At 34.2% G+C, this 18,093-nt stretch overlaps 2 protein-coding genes across 3 annotated transcripts; one reads left to right on the forward strand and one right to left on the reverse strand.

Annotated features, from left to right (window-relative positions):
- The first annotated feature begins 4,248 nt into the window (after positions 1–4,248).
- Positions 4,249–10,568, forward strand: LOC118033400 (ceramide synthase 1 LOH3). 2 transcript variants are annotated; one of them, XM_035038376.2, is made up of 8 exons: positions 4,249–4,553; positions 4,794–4,840; positions 4,908–5,156; positions 5,320–5,475; positions 5,761–5,946; positions 7,302–7,486; positions 10,071–10,133; positions 10,219–10,568. In XM_035038376.2, the coding sequence occupies exons 1-7, from the start codon at positions 4,416–4,418 to the stop codon at positions 10,100–10,102; spliced, it is 993 nt and encodes a 330-aa protein (XP_034894267.1). In that variant the 5' UTR covers positions 4,249–4,415; the 3' UTR covers positions 10,103–10,133; positions 10,219–10,568. The 2 variants fall into 2 exon arrangements, with proteins under 2 accessions (XP_034894267.1, XP_034894269.1); XM_035038378.2 differs by lacking the exon at positions 4,794–4,840 and having other exon boundaries at positions 4,252–4,553; positions 4,927–5,156.
- Positions 10,569–13,107: 2,539 nt separating this feature from the next.
- Positions 13,108–17,100, reverse strand: LOC118033399 (uncharacterized). The gene is made up of 6 exons (XM_035038375.2): positions 16,738–17,100; positions 15,843–15,985; positions 15,032–15,175; positions 14,682–14,867; positions 14,157–14,281; positions 13,108–13,632 (listed from the first exon to the last, which is right to left on the reverse strand). The coding sequence occupies exons 1-6, from the start codon at positions 16,964–16,966 to the stop codon at positions 13,407–13,409; spliced, it is 1,053 nt and encodes a 350-aa protein (XP_034894266.1). The 5' UTR covers positions 16,967–17,100; the 3' UTR covers positions 13,108–13,406.
- Positions 17,101–18,093: the final 993 nt, after the last annotated feature.

An 18,093-nucleotide genomic window follows, 5' to 3' on the forward strand; every position in this document is an offset into this window, starting at 1 on the left:
CAGGACACTCTATACTGGTTTGGTTTAGGTTTTTGTTAGGAAGGAGGAAGAGAATAGCAATATACAGTTAGACATACAGCTGTTGCAGACAGCTTTGGAAAGAGGAAGGGTCACCTTCTCTCTCTATCCTGGCATTTATACTCCATATTAAATGAGGTGGGGTGTTTGGGGTTGGTTTAGATCTGTTCTTGTCCTTGTTTTGGTATGTATAAAACCTGTTTTACCCCTCCCTCTTAGCTCCTTAAGATAGTATGGTTTGTTTTCTAAACTTTTAATTAGACTTAATTGCTACCGATTTGAAAATCAGCAGTGAAAACTATGTCCCTATCGAATCAGAAATCAATAGTAAAAGCTGAGTCAGAAATCAGTAGCGAAAACTACATCGTTGTCGATTTAGAAATTGGTAGCGACAACTACATTACTGCATCGCTGCTGATTTAAAAATTGGCAGCCAAAAACTTTGCTGATGCTAATTCAAAAAACGATAATGATGGTGGAGTCATTCCGACTTTACTTCTTTTTTTTTTTGTGTTTACATTAATTGTAATATTCCACATTAGCCACATTGGCAGGTGATTAGTACTTAAATGTGCATATTTATTAAGGTTTTATATCGTCATTTTACACTTATAGTATCAATAACTTCTTAACTAAAGCATGTTTTTATAATAACAAGTCTAATACTATAAAATACCTTAATATATGGTAAATGTTTATCTTAAATTCAGGCCTATCATATAAATTAAAGGATTGATTGATGAGTTCAAGTATGGAAATTGAAAGGACAAAGAGAGGGCCAAACTTAGAAAAGAGATGTTGGTGCAATTCAAACTGGAACAATGTTCGGTAATTGAGTCATATCTCGAGTTCTAGATGTAAAAATGATCTCAAATTTTTACAAAAAATCAGTAAGACATAGGCCTACAACTTTTATGTGGACACCAAGATCTAAGAAGGCTGTTTGCAAGTCCAAATTATAGCAACAAAGGAGAAGTCTGAATCTGTCCTGCAGCCCAAACACTGTTCAGTGTTTGGCCCATATCTGGAGTTCTAGAAGTCCAAATGACCTCCATTTTTTTTCCTGGAAAGCTGAGTCAATTTCCTACAACTTTCATGTTTTCAAGTGGTCCCAGTTCTGATGCTAGCAATTTTGTTTTATTCAGACAAGAAGATAAGGATTTTCACAAAGTTAAGAGTTGGCCACCCACTCAACAATTAGTCATCAAATCAATAATTTTGAATTTTGGCCTATAAAAAGATGCATTTGCCATGTATTTAGGGGCTTGATTGTTCAGATCAAGAACTTGCTCTTGCTCTCTCTCTTTATATATATTTTTTTTTGTAATTCTTAAGTTTTGCTTTCATTAATATCTTGTTTATGCTTTTCATTTCATTTCCTTTTCTTTCCTTAGTTAACTTGTATCTTATTTATGTTCTTGTTTTATTTATTTATGTTTCTCTTCTTCATTATGTTTAGCTAAGTTTATTATGTCAAGGTAAAAGGGTTACACTAATGGTGTAAGAATAAGTATAGTGTAAACTCAACATGAACCTTAATGTTTAATATTAACATGTCTTATCTTTTTATCTTACTAATTCTTAATACCTTGCTTGTTAAATGGTTAATCTAGATTTGTGTTGTATAACACTTGGTATAACAAATGCTTGGCACTCTCATAGCCCAACCGTATGGTATTACCTACACCTGTGCTATGAAAGGAACTTGATTTGTTGTTAACATAAGTTAGCATCATGAATTCCTGACAATATTTAAAAGTTTGGTGTTACTTAAATAAGATAATTAATATGATCATGTTAATAATTTATAATGAGCTATTAATGAGAAATCATCCAATTGGAACCTCCTTTGTGTGTGGTTTCTAGTTGAATAATAAAAGTTTATATTATACTTGTTTGAAGTACCATTAGTGAATCCTCTAACCTTGACATTTATTTTTATCATTGTTTAATCCTTACAGTAATCTTTTATCTCAAGGTTCTCATTAATTTCTTCCTTTTCTTTACCACCACCACCACCACCACCACCACCACTACTACTATTATTTAAATTCTTGTTATATTTTATGTATGTTAAGTATGCTCTGTGTTTGATCAAGGATCCTAGCATTGTTGGTCCTGCCTTGTTCATTCGCATCAGAAATTTGTTTATATTATATAATATATCTCTTTGATCTTTTCATAAACTCAGTATATAGGCTGGAAACCTGTGACCCGATCTTTTAAATCATTCTCAGGTATAACAACGCTACGTACTGAGTATTATTATTATTATTACTATTAATATTATTGTAATAATTGTTGTTGTTGTTATTACTATTAAACCCGATCTATTACTATTATTGTTGTTATTGTTGTTGTTGTTGTTGTTGTTGTTGTATTGTTATTTATAATTTATACAATTAACCTCTATGTGGTTCGACCCCGGTCTTGCCGGGTTATTTATTACTTCGACACTCCTGCACTTGGGAGAAGACATCAATCTTTTGGTCGTGTCAGCAGGTGAAGACTTGGGGGAGGGCCTTATATGAGCATGCTCACCTTGACTAGTAAGACGCGTTTTGGGGCCATGTGTGGCTTCCAATAACAAATCTGTGAGGCTCGTAGGCCAAAGCGAACAATATATTGCTAGTGTGGTGGGATGTTACATTCGGTATCAAAGTCTAACTCACTAGTTGTCCAATGATGTCGACGGGGTCGTTGGGCTCTTTAAGGGGGTGGATTGTAATAATCCATATCGGTGGGTGAGGACTTGGGGGAGGGTCTTATATGAGCATGCTCACCTTGAATAGTAAAGCGCGTTTTGAGGTCATGTGTGACTTCTAAGAACAAATCCATGAGGTCCATGGGTCAAAGCGAACAATATCTTGCTAATGAGGTGGGATGCTACACACATAGCCATAACATGCATTCACAAGCATTTAAACTTAAAAATAAAATCATAATAAACAAAAAAAGTACAAATATACCTAAACTTGAAGGTTGAAGGTTGACTATACAGAGGTATAATCACTCAAAGTTTTTGAAAACCCTAAGCCTTATATTTAAATGCTAGAATGAGACCTTACAGTTGCTTAACTAGAATCCTAAGGAAAACCAAAACCCTAATTTTTTTTTTTTTAATTAAGATCGCAAGGCTAGCATGAACATTGTTAAGGACTACAAACTAAAAAAAACAACTAGGCTATGATATGCCAATATGAAAGCTAAAATGCTTTTTATAAAAATCAACGGAATAATTGTTGAAGACAACAAGGATAACCATTTTTTATTTCTACTTGAAGGCTAGCAAAACACTTCAAACAACACAAAACATATGAAAGAATGACATTCAAATTGATCAAAGTGATGCCCAAATTAGGCCAAACAATGACGACGACAAGGTTAGGTCGAGAGAAGACGAGAAAGAGCACAATTAGGGTTTTTTTTATTTATTTTGGGGGCTAGGTTTTCTAATCGCTTTTGAAGAAGAGGACAAAGGTCATGCAAGCCTTTTATATCAAGGCTTTGAAACAAAGTCATTCAACCCTAATAAAATTCAAATTGGTCATTAAATGTTAGCATCTTTTTTGTTTTAATACCCTTAAGTTTCAATTGTGCAATATGGCCTAAAGTTGAAGCCAAATCAATAAAAAGTCCTAACTAGGTCCTTTGCCATATTTAAATGAAACTCTTTACTTTCTCACTTTCTCAAAATGGTTCTTAGATTTTCAAATCTTATCAATTGAAGTAATAATCAGTTATAAAAATAAAAAAATATTCAAATAAATCATTGATTGAATTAATAAGACTTCTCAAATTTTATCAATTTGATCTTTAATTCTTTAATTTCTCCGGTTACAATAAACTTAATGTGCCTTCTAAAAGTTTGTCTTGTCAAAACATGAGAAATTTTGACCAATCAAACTTGATTTGTTTTTTTTTTTGGATTTTCTTGTTTTTGCTATGTAAAACAAAATACATGTGGGTAAAAAGGAGTTATAATAGGCGGAGTAGTGCCAATTGATATAGTTTAATAATGGAAAAATAAAACAGGTAAGATGCAAAATTTTAATTAAAAAGAGGAAATTTATATCTAGGGGGGTGGGGGGCTGAATTGAGGATATTTAATGCTGGTTAAGGGCCTACGTAATTATTTTTGGACTGGGTTTTTCAATTTTGGGTCAGGTCCAATTGCATCACCCACAGCCACAGTCAAATTCCCAACGAGTCAAAGTTGAGGAGCCAGAGTCAAATTCCGAAGTCAATTATTTTTTGTGCTTCTTTCCAGGAAAACATCACCAGCCAGCCACAGGCAGATAGTGGCTAAAGTTTCAAGCAACAATCCAAGATTCCAATCCTCACTATTTCTCTACTTATTATCTGGCTGTCTCTCTAAATTCCATCAAAACAATCAAATGGGTGTTCTGGGAATCAACAACTTGATCGATTGGGAGTCAGAGTCATACCCAGTGGCCACTGACTTCATTGCCATTCCATTATTTGCTGTCTTCTTCTTTTCAGTTAGATTTGTTCTTGACAAATATGTCTTTGAGGTATCATCTTACTACTTACTTACGTTCTTACTGCTTGTAATGGCGGACTATGTTTTTTCATGCATGTAATATTCTGGGGTTGAGTAGTTATACTAATGGTTGGCGCCATATCAAATTGTTGTTGTTAATTATCACCATTTATTTACCTGCTGTTGGCTGTTAGTTCTGCTTTTGATGTTGAAAGTGCTTTGGGAGAATCAACCTTTTTGTTTCTTTCATCCTTTGCCTTTTTTATTTTAGGGCAAATTCACCCTGGATGGAGCAATATTGCTTTTTCAAGTTTCATTGTATGTGAAAATATTTATCTTGCCAGTTAGTTATTTCATGGTAAATCAGAAGCGTGACAACAAACAGCTGTTTATTTTTGTTGCAGCGTTTGGCCAGAAGATTTATTTTTGGGAAGGGGCATGTTACAGTGGATGTTGGGAAACATGGAAACCGGAAGAAAGTTAATAAATTCAAAGAGTCCGCGTGGAAATGTGTTTATTTTCTTTGTGCTGAGATTTTGGCTCTTTATGTTTCATATGATGAGCCTTGGTTCACTAATACTAAATATTTTTGGGTAGGACCTGGTGATCAAGTTTGGCCTGATCAGAAGCTTAAGTGAGCTCTCCAACTATTTAAAAGCATCTTTCCTATTATTACTATAGATAGCAGAATTAAGCTAGTTTTAGCATTAGATTTTCTTTCCATCAATGTTGTTAGGTTTATATATACAATTTCATATGATCATGCTTAGCTGACTGATTATTCTCTTCGTGCACAGATTCGAATTGAAGGTATTGTACATGTATGCTGGTGGGTTCTATACATACTCTACATTTGCTTTGGTTTTTTGGGAAACCAGGCGTTCAGACTTTGGTGTATCCATGGGCCATCACATTGTAACTTTCATTCTCATTGTTCTGTCCTACATACTTAGGTATGTTTCAAAGGGCTTCAACTTCAAATTTGTTTTCCACTTCCTATGTTTTAAGAGCATTGATACTGATCATTTATCCAAAAAAAAACATCCCAACAATAATGTAATACTGATTATCAACAGCTACAGTATAAGAGCACTCCATGCAAACTCAAATACATTTTTATCCCGGATAAGAACAGAGAGAATGTATAAACAAATTTAACACAATACATCCATCATACTGTCATACTTTTGTGCTAAAGATGCCTGCACGTTGTCTTTACAATCTGCTTCATCTTGCAGGTTTGGTCGTGTTGGTGCTGTTGTTTTAGCCCTGCATGATGCAACCGATGTGTTCATGGAAATAGCAAAGATGTCAAAATATAGTGGCTACGAATTGATGGCTAGTGTTTTTTTCCTTATGTTTGTTCTCTTATGGACCATACTCCGCATCATTTACTACCCATTTTGGATACTTAGGAGCACAAGGTGAGTATCTGGCAAGGCAAAAATTTATCAATAGTCATTGGTTTCCTCTTTTCCTTGAAATGGCACAGAACTTGAGAAACCATGAGATTCTTATGATGCATGAGGTCTAATTTGAGAATTTATAAAGATAACCTCAAATGAGAGGACCTCTATAATTTTCTCAAGCCATTTTTATAAATAAGTCCCAATTGAAAAATTGAAAGTTTGGATCTAAATTTCTTTTTGATTAGATATCGAAGTATATCTGAAATTTCTACCTATCCACCCTGAGAACACTATCATCCTCTGCATCACTCCAATTATTTTGTAAGACTCTTCAGGTGGATAAATAAATACGCTTCATTAGAATTTTTCCCTGCGAGAACTGAGTTAGCAGGAAAAATAGGTAGATTCAGTTATTTGCCATTTCAGCATTGCCTGGCTATTTCTAATATGATATAATGTCGGCGTTTTTGGTGAGACAGGGCAATGATGTATGAACTCTACATAGTTTTTTTCTTTGTGACCTTGCAATGTAGGCCCACTCACATTCTGGTTGGCCAAGTGTTTTTGCTATTATGTGATTGGTTTCACTTTCAGTACCTGTGGGACTTATTAAATACTCTAAATAGAAGCCGCCAAAACAATCCTGCTGAATTAGGAAAATTTGTAATTGTGCTAATTTTCTGTTACATGTCAAGACAGTCTTTTCTTATTCAACCCACAATCTTGCAACTATAGTTATCTTCTGGCCCTATGATCATGAACACTTGTGGACCAATTACCACAACAGCTCTTTGCTTGTGTTGTTAATGGAGGCATTCATGGCCAGGACATCATGAATCTCATGTCTAATCTTTTCAGTTTGCTTCTTCTAATTCCCTTCACTCACTGCTTCTGTTTCTCAGTACAGTCCAACACCCGTCCAATCTCAATATTCTTTCCATTCCAGCAATATAAAACATGTTTTTTTGGGCCATAATTTGAACTTTCCATATATTCACCGGCAAAAGAGTTGAGCTTTTTTAACTATAATTTATTAGAGATACAGATAGAGCCTCCAACTCTGAACATTCTTTTTGTATAAATATGTCTTGCTAGTGGATTTTGAACTATTATAGCACTGTTAAGGATTGCAGTTGAGAGATAATATTTACTCTAGTAAGCATTTAAATCCAATAGACAGAAAAGAAGGAGAAAAAAAGAAAGAAAAAAGAGTAGAACTCTAGGTGTAAATAGAGTATTAAACAGTGGCAGTTCATTTTTTAACTCCTTATTATTCATTTTATCTTTTCATATTTTTCTGAGAAGAAACATAATGCCTGCCTGTTATTTTTTTTTTTTCTGGTATTAAGTTTTTGCACACTTCATCACAGCTATGAAATTGTTTTGGCCATCAAAAAGGAAAAGCAAATGGTGGATGGACCTATCTGTTATTATCTCTTCAACACTCTTCTGTTTTCCTTGCTTGTTCTTCATATTTATTGGTGGATCTTGATGATTGGGATGGTCATGGCACAAATCCAAGCGGGAGGCCAAGTTAGTGATGATGTTCGTTCAGGTAAGGAGCATGATTTCCAAACACAAATTTGCAGCTTTTTCTATACACAAGCACAAGCATGAACACAACGAAAGAAAACAAAACTCAATTGATGTATATGCAGGGTGAAATTTTCATGAAAAAAACAACTAACCTTATCATTGCTTTACTAATATTATATTGTAAGACTTGCATTTAGCGTCTGTTTCTTGCAGTATGTGGAACATAGTAAAAATGTTTGGGATTTGTTGGGTTTTTTACCGAAGGAAAGCTTGGGGGAAACAAAAGATGACTGAAGATTGGAATACGTCTGCATTATTAACAGTACTCTACATTGATTTGTTAGAATTCTATGATGTGATAGGAATGCAACAGGAATTCTTATTACAAGTAGAAGCCACCATGCTCAAGCATTTAAGGTTCCTGTGAATGATAACCTAAATGCCTTTTGAATACTATAGGGTCAAGACAACTTATTGTTCAATGAAAAAAATTGTATTTCTCATTATTTATTTATTTATTTATTTTTCACTACATTTTAAACATTTTGTGGGTAGAGAGCCTCTAATACATTGCTTTTTTATTCATGTCATTGAAAAGTTTTATGATTTGTTGAACATTAGCTATAACTTATTAACTATGATTACACCTGGAAAAGTGATTTATCTTTATCTTAACCTTATTGGATACTGATACTCCTTGATTACTTTCCAATACATATAAACTTCTTCTGAACATGCCCAATAATATTCTATATTGCTAACCATTAAAACATTCTGGAAAATTCACGAACAGTACTTAAAAATTGAGTTGCTTGCGCAACACCATTGGTATGGATTCATAGTGTTAGCAATGTTCTCGCGAGCATATTTTTAAAGAAAACAGTAGGTGTAAACTCATAACATGACCATGATGAAGCTGTTGGAACCTGATCTGATTAAAAATATAATTTAAAGACAACTCTAGTTGAACTTTTTAAAAAAAAAAATTGAAGCGGTGGTTATTTGAACATAAAAAAAAAAAAAAAAAAAAAAAAAGAATGTCCAAGCTGCAAAGAACTCTTTGACAATGTCATTAAACTCGGCGTAATGGGTTAATCTTGAAACCTTTTGGCCCGACTTATTGCCTAGGCTAGGCTTCAAATTAAACCATGTGAGAGTTTGCCTCGACGTCACCTAATCTACTTATAGGGTCCAAAAATAACCTACACGACCGGTCAAAAGGTGGTTTTGCTTTAAAAAAGTTTCAATATGACATTTTTTTTAATAATAAGATGTTAACATATTAAATCGATCTGAATCAACTCAGGTTATCCCGCAATCCAAGTCATGAATATGACCATAATGAGCTAACTTGGTTGAGTCATTCTCTTTCTTTTCCCTTCTCTTTTCTCCTCGGTTGGCCTTCATTGAGCTCGGGTGGGACAAAATTTGGAACTGAATTAATAGAGTTATTAGATAAATAGAGACGAAATTGAATGAAGAGATAAAAAACAGATTGTGCATGTAACACACGCATACACATGAGGAAGGCCTGCACATGCATGCCTCTTCTGAACTGTGATGGATCCCTTCTTGGTGCTGTTGGAATCGTCTTGACTGGAGCTTCCTTTCACAGCAGTCTGTGGTGACAATGTAGCTCCGGTGTGGTTCTAATGATCCTTTTTTCGTTCTTTCTTTTCCTCTATTTTATCTCCCATAGCCTTGGTTTTCATGCATGATTTCCTCTCTTATTCCTTTCAAGGACAAGAGGGCTTCATTTTTTTCTCATCTTCAATTGTAGTCCTTGTATTTTCAATCTTCTAAAAAACAAAAAATCCGAACTATTTTTCGTAAAATCGAGTGTCCATAAATTGACAGGATTTTTTTATATTTTGTGAAAGACCCACAAGAAGTTCATCGAAACAAACTATTAAGGCTGATTTCTAATAAAATCAATGTGAGAGGACCAAATTGAAAAAAAAAACATGCATGACTAAAATAAAAGCAAAAAAAATAAAAATAAAATTGCACCGTGTACAATGTAATTGAGAATGGGGTTATAGTGGAATGAATGGTGTTTTACCTAACTCTTTTACTATTTTGTTAACGGTAATGTGTGTAGGTCATTTTTCAATGTTTAATGGAAAATTAAATTATGTTAATGTTTGTAGAGATTCTAAGACAAATTGAATTGTTGTGATTACAACTACAACAGAGTTATTTAAGGTTCATTTAAAAAGTATAAAGATGAGTGCAGCAAATGAAAAGATGGAGATACATTATCTTACTTGAAAAATACAGTACGTATCGTATTTCAAGTTTTTCTGTTTCCATGACCTATCATATTAGGTTACAAATGAAACAACACAGAAGTTTGATGCTTACCGTACTTTCTAGTATATAAGAGGTACATTCTGATGTTATGCCAAATTACTTGGTTGATGCTCATAAATCACTCAATCGTTGGCCAGGCATTTGAATCATTAAGGGAGGCCTTAAATTTATGTGAGATCTGCAGCAATCTTTTTTTAATTTTCCTCACCTTGAAGAAAACTATATGTTCAGAATATCCTAAATTCTTGTTGTTGTATCTTTTTAATAGTGAATTTTTTGCTTATACACAGATTCTGAAGGTGAGGATGACCATGATGATTAATAGAAGGCATGAAACATGCACATGTAGCCAGGTGATCCAGAAACCATATCTTCATCACTTAAATCGTCTGCTCTCTTTGATGGCATTAACAATGTCTCGGTTCTGCCTTAATGCAGATGGACATCAAGAAAAGACACCTCAACTTTGTCAATACTCTGTTTCCATTTGTAAGTAGGTATTTTGAGTTAGTTTTGGTGATAAACAAGTACATTGATTGAAGGAATTTGTATACTATATTGGGGACACATGAGGGGTTGGTTAGAAATATATAAACTGGCAGATATAGTTGATTTGTGGTTCATGATTTGGTGAATATAAAACATTTTCATGGTTTCTCACCTCACTGAGCATAGGAAATTTGTTAGTGGAAACTTTTAACTGCATGATTCTGTTATTTGTTCTGCTACATGCAATTGTTCCCTTTTTTTTATGGATTGAAGAAGGTGAACATGCTGCTTTTCTTTTCTTTTTCATGCCTAACAATCAAGATGCCTAAATTCAATGATAGTTTAGCCATGGGAATTACTTCCTTTTATGCTCATTTTTCTTGTTTACCATGGGAATTGACATATATCCTTGTTAGTATAGCATATGCTTGCAGGAAGTCTGCTTTCCTTTGGAGAATGTCCTTTCAGGATAGTAACATAGTAAAAGGGAGATTTCCAAGAGAAATATCCTGGAATGGGATGGATCTTTTCTTCACCTATTTTTATGAACACACCATTATCTTCATTCGTATCATTTGACTGTCTGAAATATCTTTAGGAATTCAGATGTTTGTTTTTTTGGTGAGTTAGTCGTAATTCTAAATAATTAGTGACTTTTTTCTTTATCACCCAAGATGTGTAGAGATAGGAGATTTTAAAATTTTGTTGTGAGTTAGTGGCAGTTCATAACTTCATATGGAAATGCATTCTAGTCTCTCTTTAAAAAAAAAAAAATGCTGCATGATCTAATTGGAGCATTGTAGTCTCTGAAGTTTGGTCATCCTGGTTTATACATTTGAATCTGTTCCTAAAATCCCAGGAAGAGTGTTGATTTCATTGGAGCAGTTTCAGCTAATCATACTGCATGATCTCTAAGGATAGGAAAATCAATTTAATTATGTGGCATCTTCGATTCAATCTGTCTGCCTGGTAACAACCAACATATGGAGACTTTTCTGAGGGAGTCTATTCTTGAATCTTCAATTGAATGAGCAAGTATGGCTTGAACTCCAGAAATTTCAGTCAATGAAAAGGATTCATGTAGCTGGCCCCTACTAGTTTACGATGAAGGCGTTGTTGATGAGTTGAGTTGGTGCTTGTATAGAGGAATCTTTGGTGAAAAGTAAAGATGGAGCAGTGTCCTTGGAGACAATATATATGGATTCTTTTGATGTCCTTTGGAGAATTTATGATGCATTTTGTTTTTCACAAGAAACGAGAGAGATTACTAAAGAATTGCAATGCGGAGGAAAAGAGAGTTCTTAAGACTGGAAAAAGTAGGAAGCATTTACTATTGGCTAGTGCAGTCAATCAATCATAACGCTAACGCTTTCTTGCCTCTTCGGTGGTATAATGATTTTCTTTTCTTCTTGCTCTCTCTTCTGTTGTCTTCTTCATTTTCTTTTCTCGTGTAAGCAAAAGTTCTCGCCGTTATTTGAAACTAAAAAAAACAAAAACAAAAAGGTTTAAAACGTTGCCGTAAAGAAGAAAAAAAAGTGAGGTTATATAGAAACTCACTGGGGAGAGTACATGTGGCCCTTTCAACCTTTCTTGATAGAATGGATATTGCTGTTCATGCAGTCATTTTGGTGGCTTCAGTTGTGACAGCCACCATCACAGTAAAAATAAGAATATGATGATGAGTTCTTTTGTGAGTGGAAAAAAAGAAGAAGAAGAAAGAGCAGCCAATAAGATTGATGAGTGGATAGAGAGTGAGTTCCAATAACGAGGAGTGACCCTTCTTCCATAGCCTGAAGGATGGGACCAAAAATTCGTAGCTTTCACTTTGGATAAAAAGGAACCTGAAATGTTTGGACGCATAATCTCCCCTTCCGATTCTTTCCGCGTGGGGCTTGCTTTGGTTTATGTGGGATATCTTTCCCACAAGAAAGATGGAAAGCGCTTTTCTCCTCTCTAGGGCAAGCTCCCTGCAATCAAACCTTTTTCTTGACAAACTATCATTTCTTCATTACATTAAGATGAGTCAGCTGGAAGGCATGAGAGTAACGAGATATCTGATGTTCACTTGGCTATACTGTGGTTAGTACAGAAATTCGCATCCTTGGATATTATTCTAGGCCTTAAAGTTGTTCTGAAATTTGGAATCCTTGGACATTACACTTGGCTGCACTGATTCGAAACTGGAAGAACCATCAACTCTTGTTGGGTGCTTGGTGTAAGAAAAACATCCTGTGAAAGCTATCCAATGGCTGTGCAGGAAAGGATACTCAGTCAGGATGAATAGGGCGAGACTGAGGGCCAACTAAGATCCAGAACATAAGGTGGAAAACTCATATAAACCCTCGAGTAATAAATTCAATGGTGGCTGGCACTTGAGATGCAACTGTGCTTTACTCTCCTCCTATCGTAGCTCCTTGTTTCAGCCGAGTCTAGGTTTCTTTATACGAGTTGAGTTGCTAGTCTTTTTTCTCTCTTATGGGGGAAGGGGTTAGGTCGGGTGCATGAAAGAAAAACATCAAACTAGAAATATAACATTTGACCAGAATACTCCTAAAACCAATTGAGAAATTAGCAAAAAGGAGGATAGCCTCTATAACCTCCTTTTTGTGAACGTAAGAAGACAACTCTCTTGCTGGCTGCTGCTTCCTGGCTTAGCCTGAGCAAAACCGATGAAGCCTTGATATATCCCAAGATTTTGTTTTTGGTTTTTTTTCAAGATGGCATCCCAAGAAAGATACGCTTTTTTGAATAGGCTTAAATATATTTGATGATGATCTTGAAAGCCAGATAAGCTAGGATTTGTTTACTTCATCCATGCTCTGTCAGCATTTATTATCCTTGAGCTAAAAACATTGAATATTTGTGTGCAAAAGACAATCCAGTTCCGTAAATTACAGATTGTAAAACTAAATACAACTGTGACAACGATGCACTAAAATTAAGCCACTGCACAACTGGCAAAACTATTGCCAAAAAAAGGAAATCATCTCTCTGTAACCGTTTGAACAAACTGCTACTACTTTGTTCCGCTTTAGTATTTTGAACATCCACCATCACGGGTGTCTAGGAAGTTGCTGAGCTGCACAATCATCCGCTGCATTCCCAATGTAATATTTCTTTTGTTCTATATTATTATCTCAATTTGAAAACTTGGAGATCAGCTTGTCAACATGAATTATGATATCATCAATGCGAGGACGAACTGCTGCCTGAGGTTGAAGCATCCATGTCACAAACTGATGAAGAGATTCTGGGTATGGAGGTTTGGGTCCAGCTGGCCACTTTATCTGTGCATTTACAATGGCCAATTGAAGGCTTCCTCCAGACTCTCCAAGTGCATATTCAAATGGAGATACTCCATACCTGTGGAAATCAGCCATAAGAAAAGTCAGAAAAATGTAGCTGCAAGTTGAGACATAAATGAGATCTTGCTTCACCTTAGAGGGCAAAGGCAACAGATTTTGAAATAACAAACAACAGTTAAAAGGAAATGTGAATGTACAAGAATATGAAGTTTCAGACAACATGATGCACCCAGGAACATGCTTGCAGCAAACACATCGATACAACACAGACACACGCACACAAAGCATGCATGTGCTCACACACATGATAACGCATCTATGAGTTATATATGCAACCATATAAACTAATATCAATACCATTGTAAATAAGAATTAAGAGAGAAAAAAAGTCAATAAATACTGAACCTAAAATTATACAAAACAGCAGATGGACTCCGTGTTCCTCAATAGTGGGTAAAGCACAGGCATATATAAAATCAAACAGTTTTCACTGCAGAAAGTAAGAAGTACACAACACAAGACTAGTTACAAATGATTTCTGATAATAGAATAAAAAATATGACTGAAGCAAACGATTCTTACATTATTGCATATAGTGTGCATCCTAGTGACCAAATATCAGTTCTCTCATCAATGTCTGCATGGCTGGGGCAATCCCACAACTCAGGAGCTCTGAAAGGTGCTGAACAATGCTCAGACGCCCATTCCTACATTATAGCCATCAAAATCTAGTCATGATACAGTGGTGGATGCTAATATCTTACAGAAATTGACATGTGCTAAACAAACTAAAAAGTAAAGGTAAAGGCTCCCTTGTGTGGTGATAAATTCATAATCAAATAAACTTCAAGAACATTTTAACTTTTATTATGAAAAATAGATGAAGAAATTGAACAAAACATTCAATAGAATGAAGCTTTAAAGATCACATAAGTATGCACCAAGAAAAAATTGTACAAGTACATAACAAAAAACCATAAAAATATATATTGGTACATGGATGCACTAACAAGGTTGCTGATAATGATACTGATGAAGAATGAACATAGAAGAGTAAAAGATTACAATCTGCAAGTATGAAAAGAAAAGGAGAATAAAAATGATTACCTGCAACTGTAGAGCATCTGAGCGAGATCGAATTTGCCTTTTTGCAGGTCGAGCACTCCCAAAATCCATCAATATAGCAAGAGGTGATTTCCCTTGCCTATGTGTTAGGAGAACATTACCAGGTTTGACATCATTGTGTGCGTATGAAGGGTCAAGATTGTGCATATGTTTCAGCCCTGCACAAAGCTGCAGCAGCATTTTTCATAAGTGGGCACAGGACACAATACATTTGATGCATATCGAAGTATGATATTAATGCACAACATGTAAAGATACTACTGCATAACAATCCTGCTTCGAGATCAGAATGTATTGAATTAACAAGAAAATTATATATCATTTCTATTCACCTGTCGAAATATTTGAAGAACATCTGTGGTAGAAAAAAATTCCTTTTTAGCTTTCATAGCAGTGGAGTTGTCCAGTAAGGTTCCATCCAAGTGAACTGGAAATAACAAATAGGCTTCATGGTTCCAAGATCCTTCTTGAGTAGCCTATCCAGTAAATCATAACAGGACAAAAGAATGTTTAAGTAAAATGCATGAAAGAAGAGATACTTATTTTCAAGTCTCCTTGTCACTAATTTTGAAGCACAGAATAAAAATCAACCCTAATCTGATCGAATGACACTAAAGGATCCTGGCCTTGTGTTTGGAAAATGGTTAATGGCCGGAATTTCCCATTTGTTAAAGCAAAATAGAAAGTCCAACCCACATGACATTTGTACATAAATTATTTTCAATTCAACATACAAGTTCCTATTCTTCTGTTATACAACATGCTATTACTTCTACACATAGGTTACTATCTACGAACATGAAGGGGATTCTGCAGTGATAGTTTCACAAATAGAGGGTTCTACGCCTCTGATTGGATAGGAAAACATTGTTGGATTAGAAATCCATGTAGGAGATGCACACACAGATACAGGCACATAGGCATTAAGAAACTTCAACAAAACCCAGAAGTGAAGAAGAGAACATGGGTCCAAGTTCCTTAAATATCTGACTTGTTACCCATTGAATGCTCTTCCCAGCCATGATGCAGATAGACAGAATATGTCCATCCAAGAGACTCAGATGAATTAATGACAAACACAACATCAATTTTATAAGAAATCTATCTACAATAATTTGAAAAGGAAGAACTTGCAGTTATTACCTTAACTGCAATAATAGCATGATCAAGAAGGGGAAGCAGATTGGGGTGATTGAATAGTGAAGAAACATGAATCTCTTCCCGCACCAACTCCAACTGCTCATTATTCTGAATAAGAACTTTCTTCATAGCATAAGTTCCATCACCTGCACAGTATTTAAAGTCAGACCGATGGTGTAACTGAATTCATTTCTTTTCCCCAAATGCTAGAAAAAGTTATATGAACGCACATATTCATCATTTTACAGCGAAAGGAGGAAAAAAGCTGAGATGGTACATTTTGAAAGTGTTATACAGGTTGCTTTTCAAAATGTTTTTTACTCTTAAACGCATCAAAATAATGTTTTTTTATTTTTATTTTTTGAAATTCATTTTTGACATTAGCACATTAAAACAATCCAAAAACACTCAAAAAATAAAAGCATGATTGTGCTGCAATGCCAAACAAGGTCTAATTTAAGAGATCTGATTGAGTTTCAAGATTCAATGTTTTTGCCCCAGATACAAGTAAACTGAAAACTTTTCACCTCATACAAATTCAAAAACATCATAATTTTAGGATCAGCTAAATAACCTGACCAACGAAACACCGTAAGATTAAATTCAACAACAAAACATTCTAGCTTCCCTCATAAAATCAAGACCATGTATATGCATATCCAAATGGCATAATTTACAACAGAAATGTTGTAGATCAGGGATCAATTACAAAACATTACAGCACTAATCACTCAAACACCAAATGATGATGTCCACATAAATGACATCCCATATGCTTTAAGATCCACATTTCAGCAACCACAAGAGAACACGTAAAGAAATATTTAAGAGAAAGGAAATAGATGTCAGTAATAAAAATCGAATCTTTTTGAATTAATATTTGAGAATGAGAAGGTACCAGAGAGATGGGATTTGTCCTTGACTTTTTTAGAGAGGCCACCAGCAACAGCACCACCACCAGAAGCAGGAGAGGAGGCGTTGACCAATTCCTTGACCAAAAACACATAGGCAAATCCACCTTCACCAAGCTGCCTCACGATCCTGAATCTGTTCTCATTGATCCACACATCTCCCCCTCCGTTAACGGCGTCGTATAATGCATTCAGCCCCGAAAAAGAGCACCCCATCTATCTCTGAACTCTCTCTTTCTCTCTTCTGTCTTTCTGTGTGTGTGGAAGAGCGAAGGGGAGCGGATCTTGGACTCTCTCTCTCTCTCTCTCTCTCTGGTTTCTTGTTCCCTGTTTGGAAAACGAAATTAATTAATTTTTACTTGCTTATATGTCTATTTTTTATTTGATTTGAGTTCCAAAATTATGAATTTGTTCTCACATTTTTAAAAAAAAATTCGACCAAGTCTTTTTTATCAATATTTTTCTCAAATGTTTTCTTCGAATTGACGTTATTTTATAATAATATTTATAAGAAGCAGGCAAAGAAAATTTTTTTCCTAGGTAAAATAAGTATTTTTTATTAAAAAAAATATATAAAATTTTCTAACATGGTTTTTATATATAAAAAAAAATCTTAATTATAAACTAAAATATTTATATATATTTAATTAAATTAATTAATATTTAATAAAAAAATAATTAATATTAAAATATTTGATCTTGTAATACAAATTAAGCACTCAAGTATATCTAATAATTTTGTTTTATATAATAAAAAAATCAATCAAATGATTATACCCAATAAAAAAATCATCAATAAAAAAAAATTGAATAAATATATAAAGATTAAGTATCAAGCAACCCAATATAAATTTTTTTTTAAAAAAAAAAAACTAGTAAAAAAACAACATAGGTCCTTTTGGTTGGCTTGTTAAACATATTACCATGGCACAAAATTAGCGTGGACTTATGGAAAGGAAAGTTCAAAAAACAAAAGCATGAAAATCACTCCCCAAAAAATTATATCTTGAATAATGAAATTAGAAGAAAAAAATAAAATGATCTAAAAAAGATAAAAGTTAACTTGTGTATATCTTCAAAATCCATGATTGTGGTTATGAGACCTGAAAGTAAATCCAAAAACAATGAAGCAAAATTTTCAATAAAAAAATAAATAGCGAAGAAACTAAAAAAATATTGAAAAAAATTGAGTCGACTTAGGATTGGGATAATACCACATAAAGGAAAGTGAAAGCAAAGGAAAAAAAAAAGTATGAATAATAATTAAAAAAATTAATATTGAAGGAAAAAAATTAAAGGTAAATCAATTTTACAAAAAAAAAAACCAAGAAAAAAACTAAATA

Source organism: Populus alba, chromosome 15 (assembly GCF_005239225.2).
Source record: "Populus alba chromosome 15, ASM523922v2, whole genome shotgun sequence".
NCBI lineage: Eukaryota > Viridiplantae > Streptophyta > Magnoliopsida > Malpighiales > Salicaceae > Populus > Populus alba.

What these genes read in the sequence shown, in the direction of transcription:
- LOC118033400 (XM_035038376.2), top strand. Translation starts at nt 4,416, where the DNA reads ATGGGTGTTCTGGGAATCAACAACTTGATCGATTGGGAGTCAGAGTCA. An exon ending in TGGCCTGATCAGAAGCTTAA is followed by an intron (nt 5,157 to 5,319) that starts GTGAGCTCTCCA and finishes CTTCGTGCACAG; the next exon opens with ATTCGAATTGAAGGTATTGT. An exon ending in TAGTGATGATGTTCGTTCAG is followed by an intron (nt 7,487 to 10,070) that starts GTAAGGAGCATG and finishes GCTTATACACAG; the next exon opens with ATTCTGAAGGTGAGGATGAC.
- LOC118033399 (XM_035038375.2), bottom strand. Translation starts at nt 16,966, where the DNA reads ATGGGGTGCTCTTTTTCGGGGCTGAATGCATTATACGACGCCGTTAAC. An exon ending in TTCTTCAAATATTTCGACAG is followed by an intron (nt 14,868 to 15,031) that starts GTGAATAGAAAT and finishes ATGCTGCTGCAG; the next exon opens with CTTTGTGCAGGGCTGAAACA. An exon ending in TGCACACTATATGCAATAAT is followed by an intron (nt 13,633 to 14,156) that starts GTAAGAATCGTT and finishes TGATTTCCACAG; the next exon opens with GTATGGAGTATCTCCATTTG.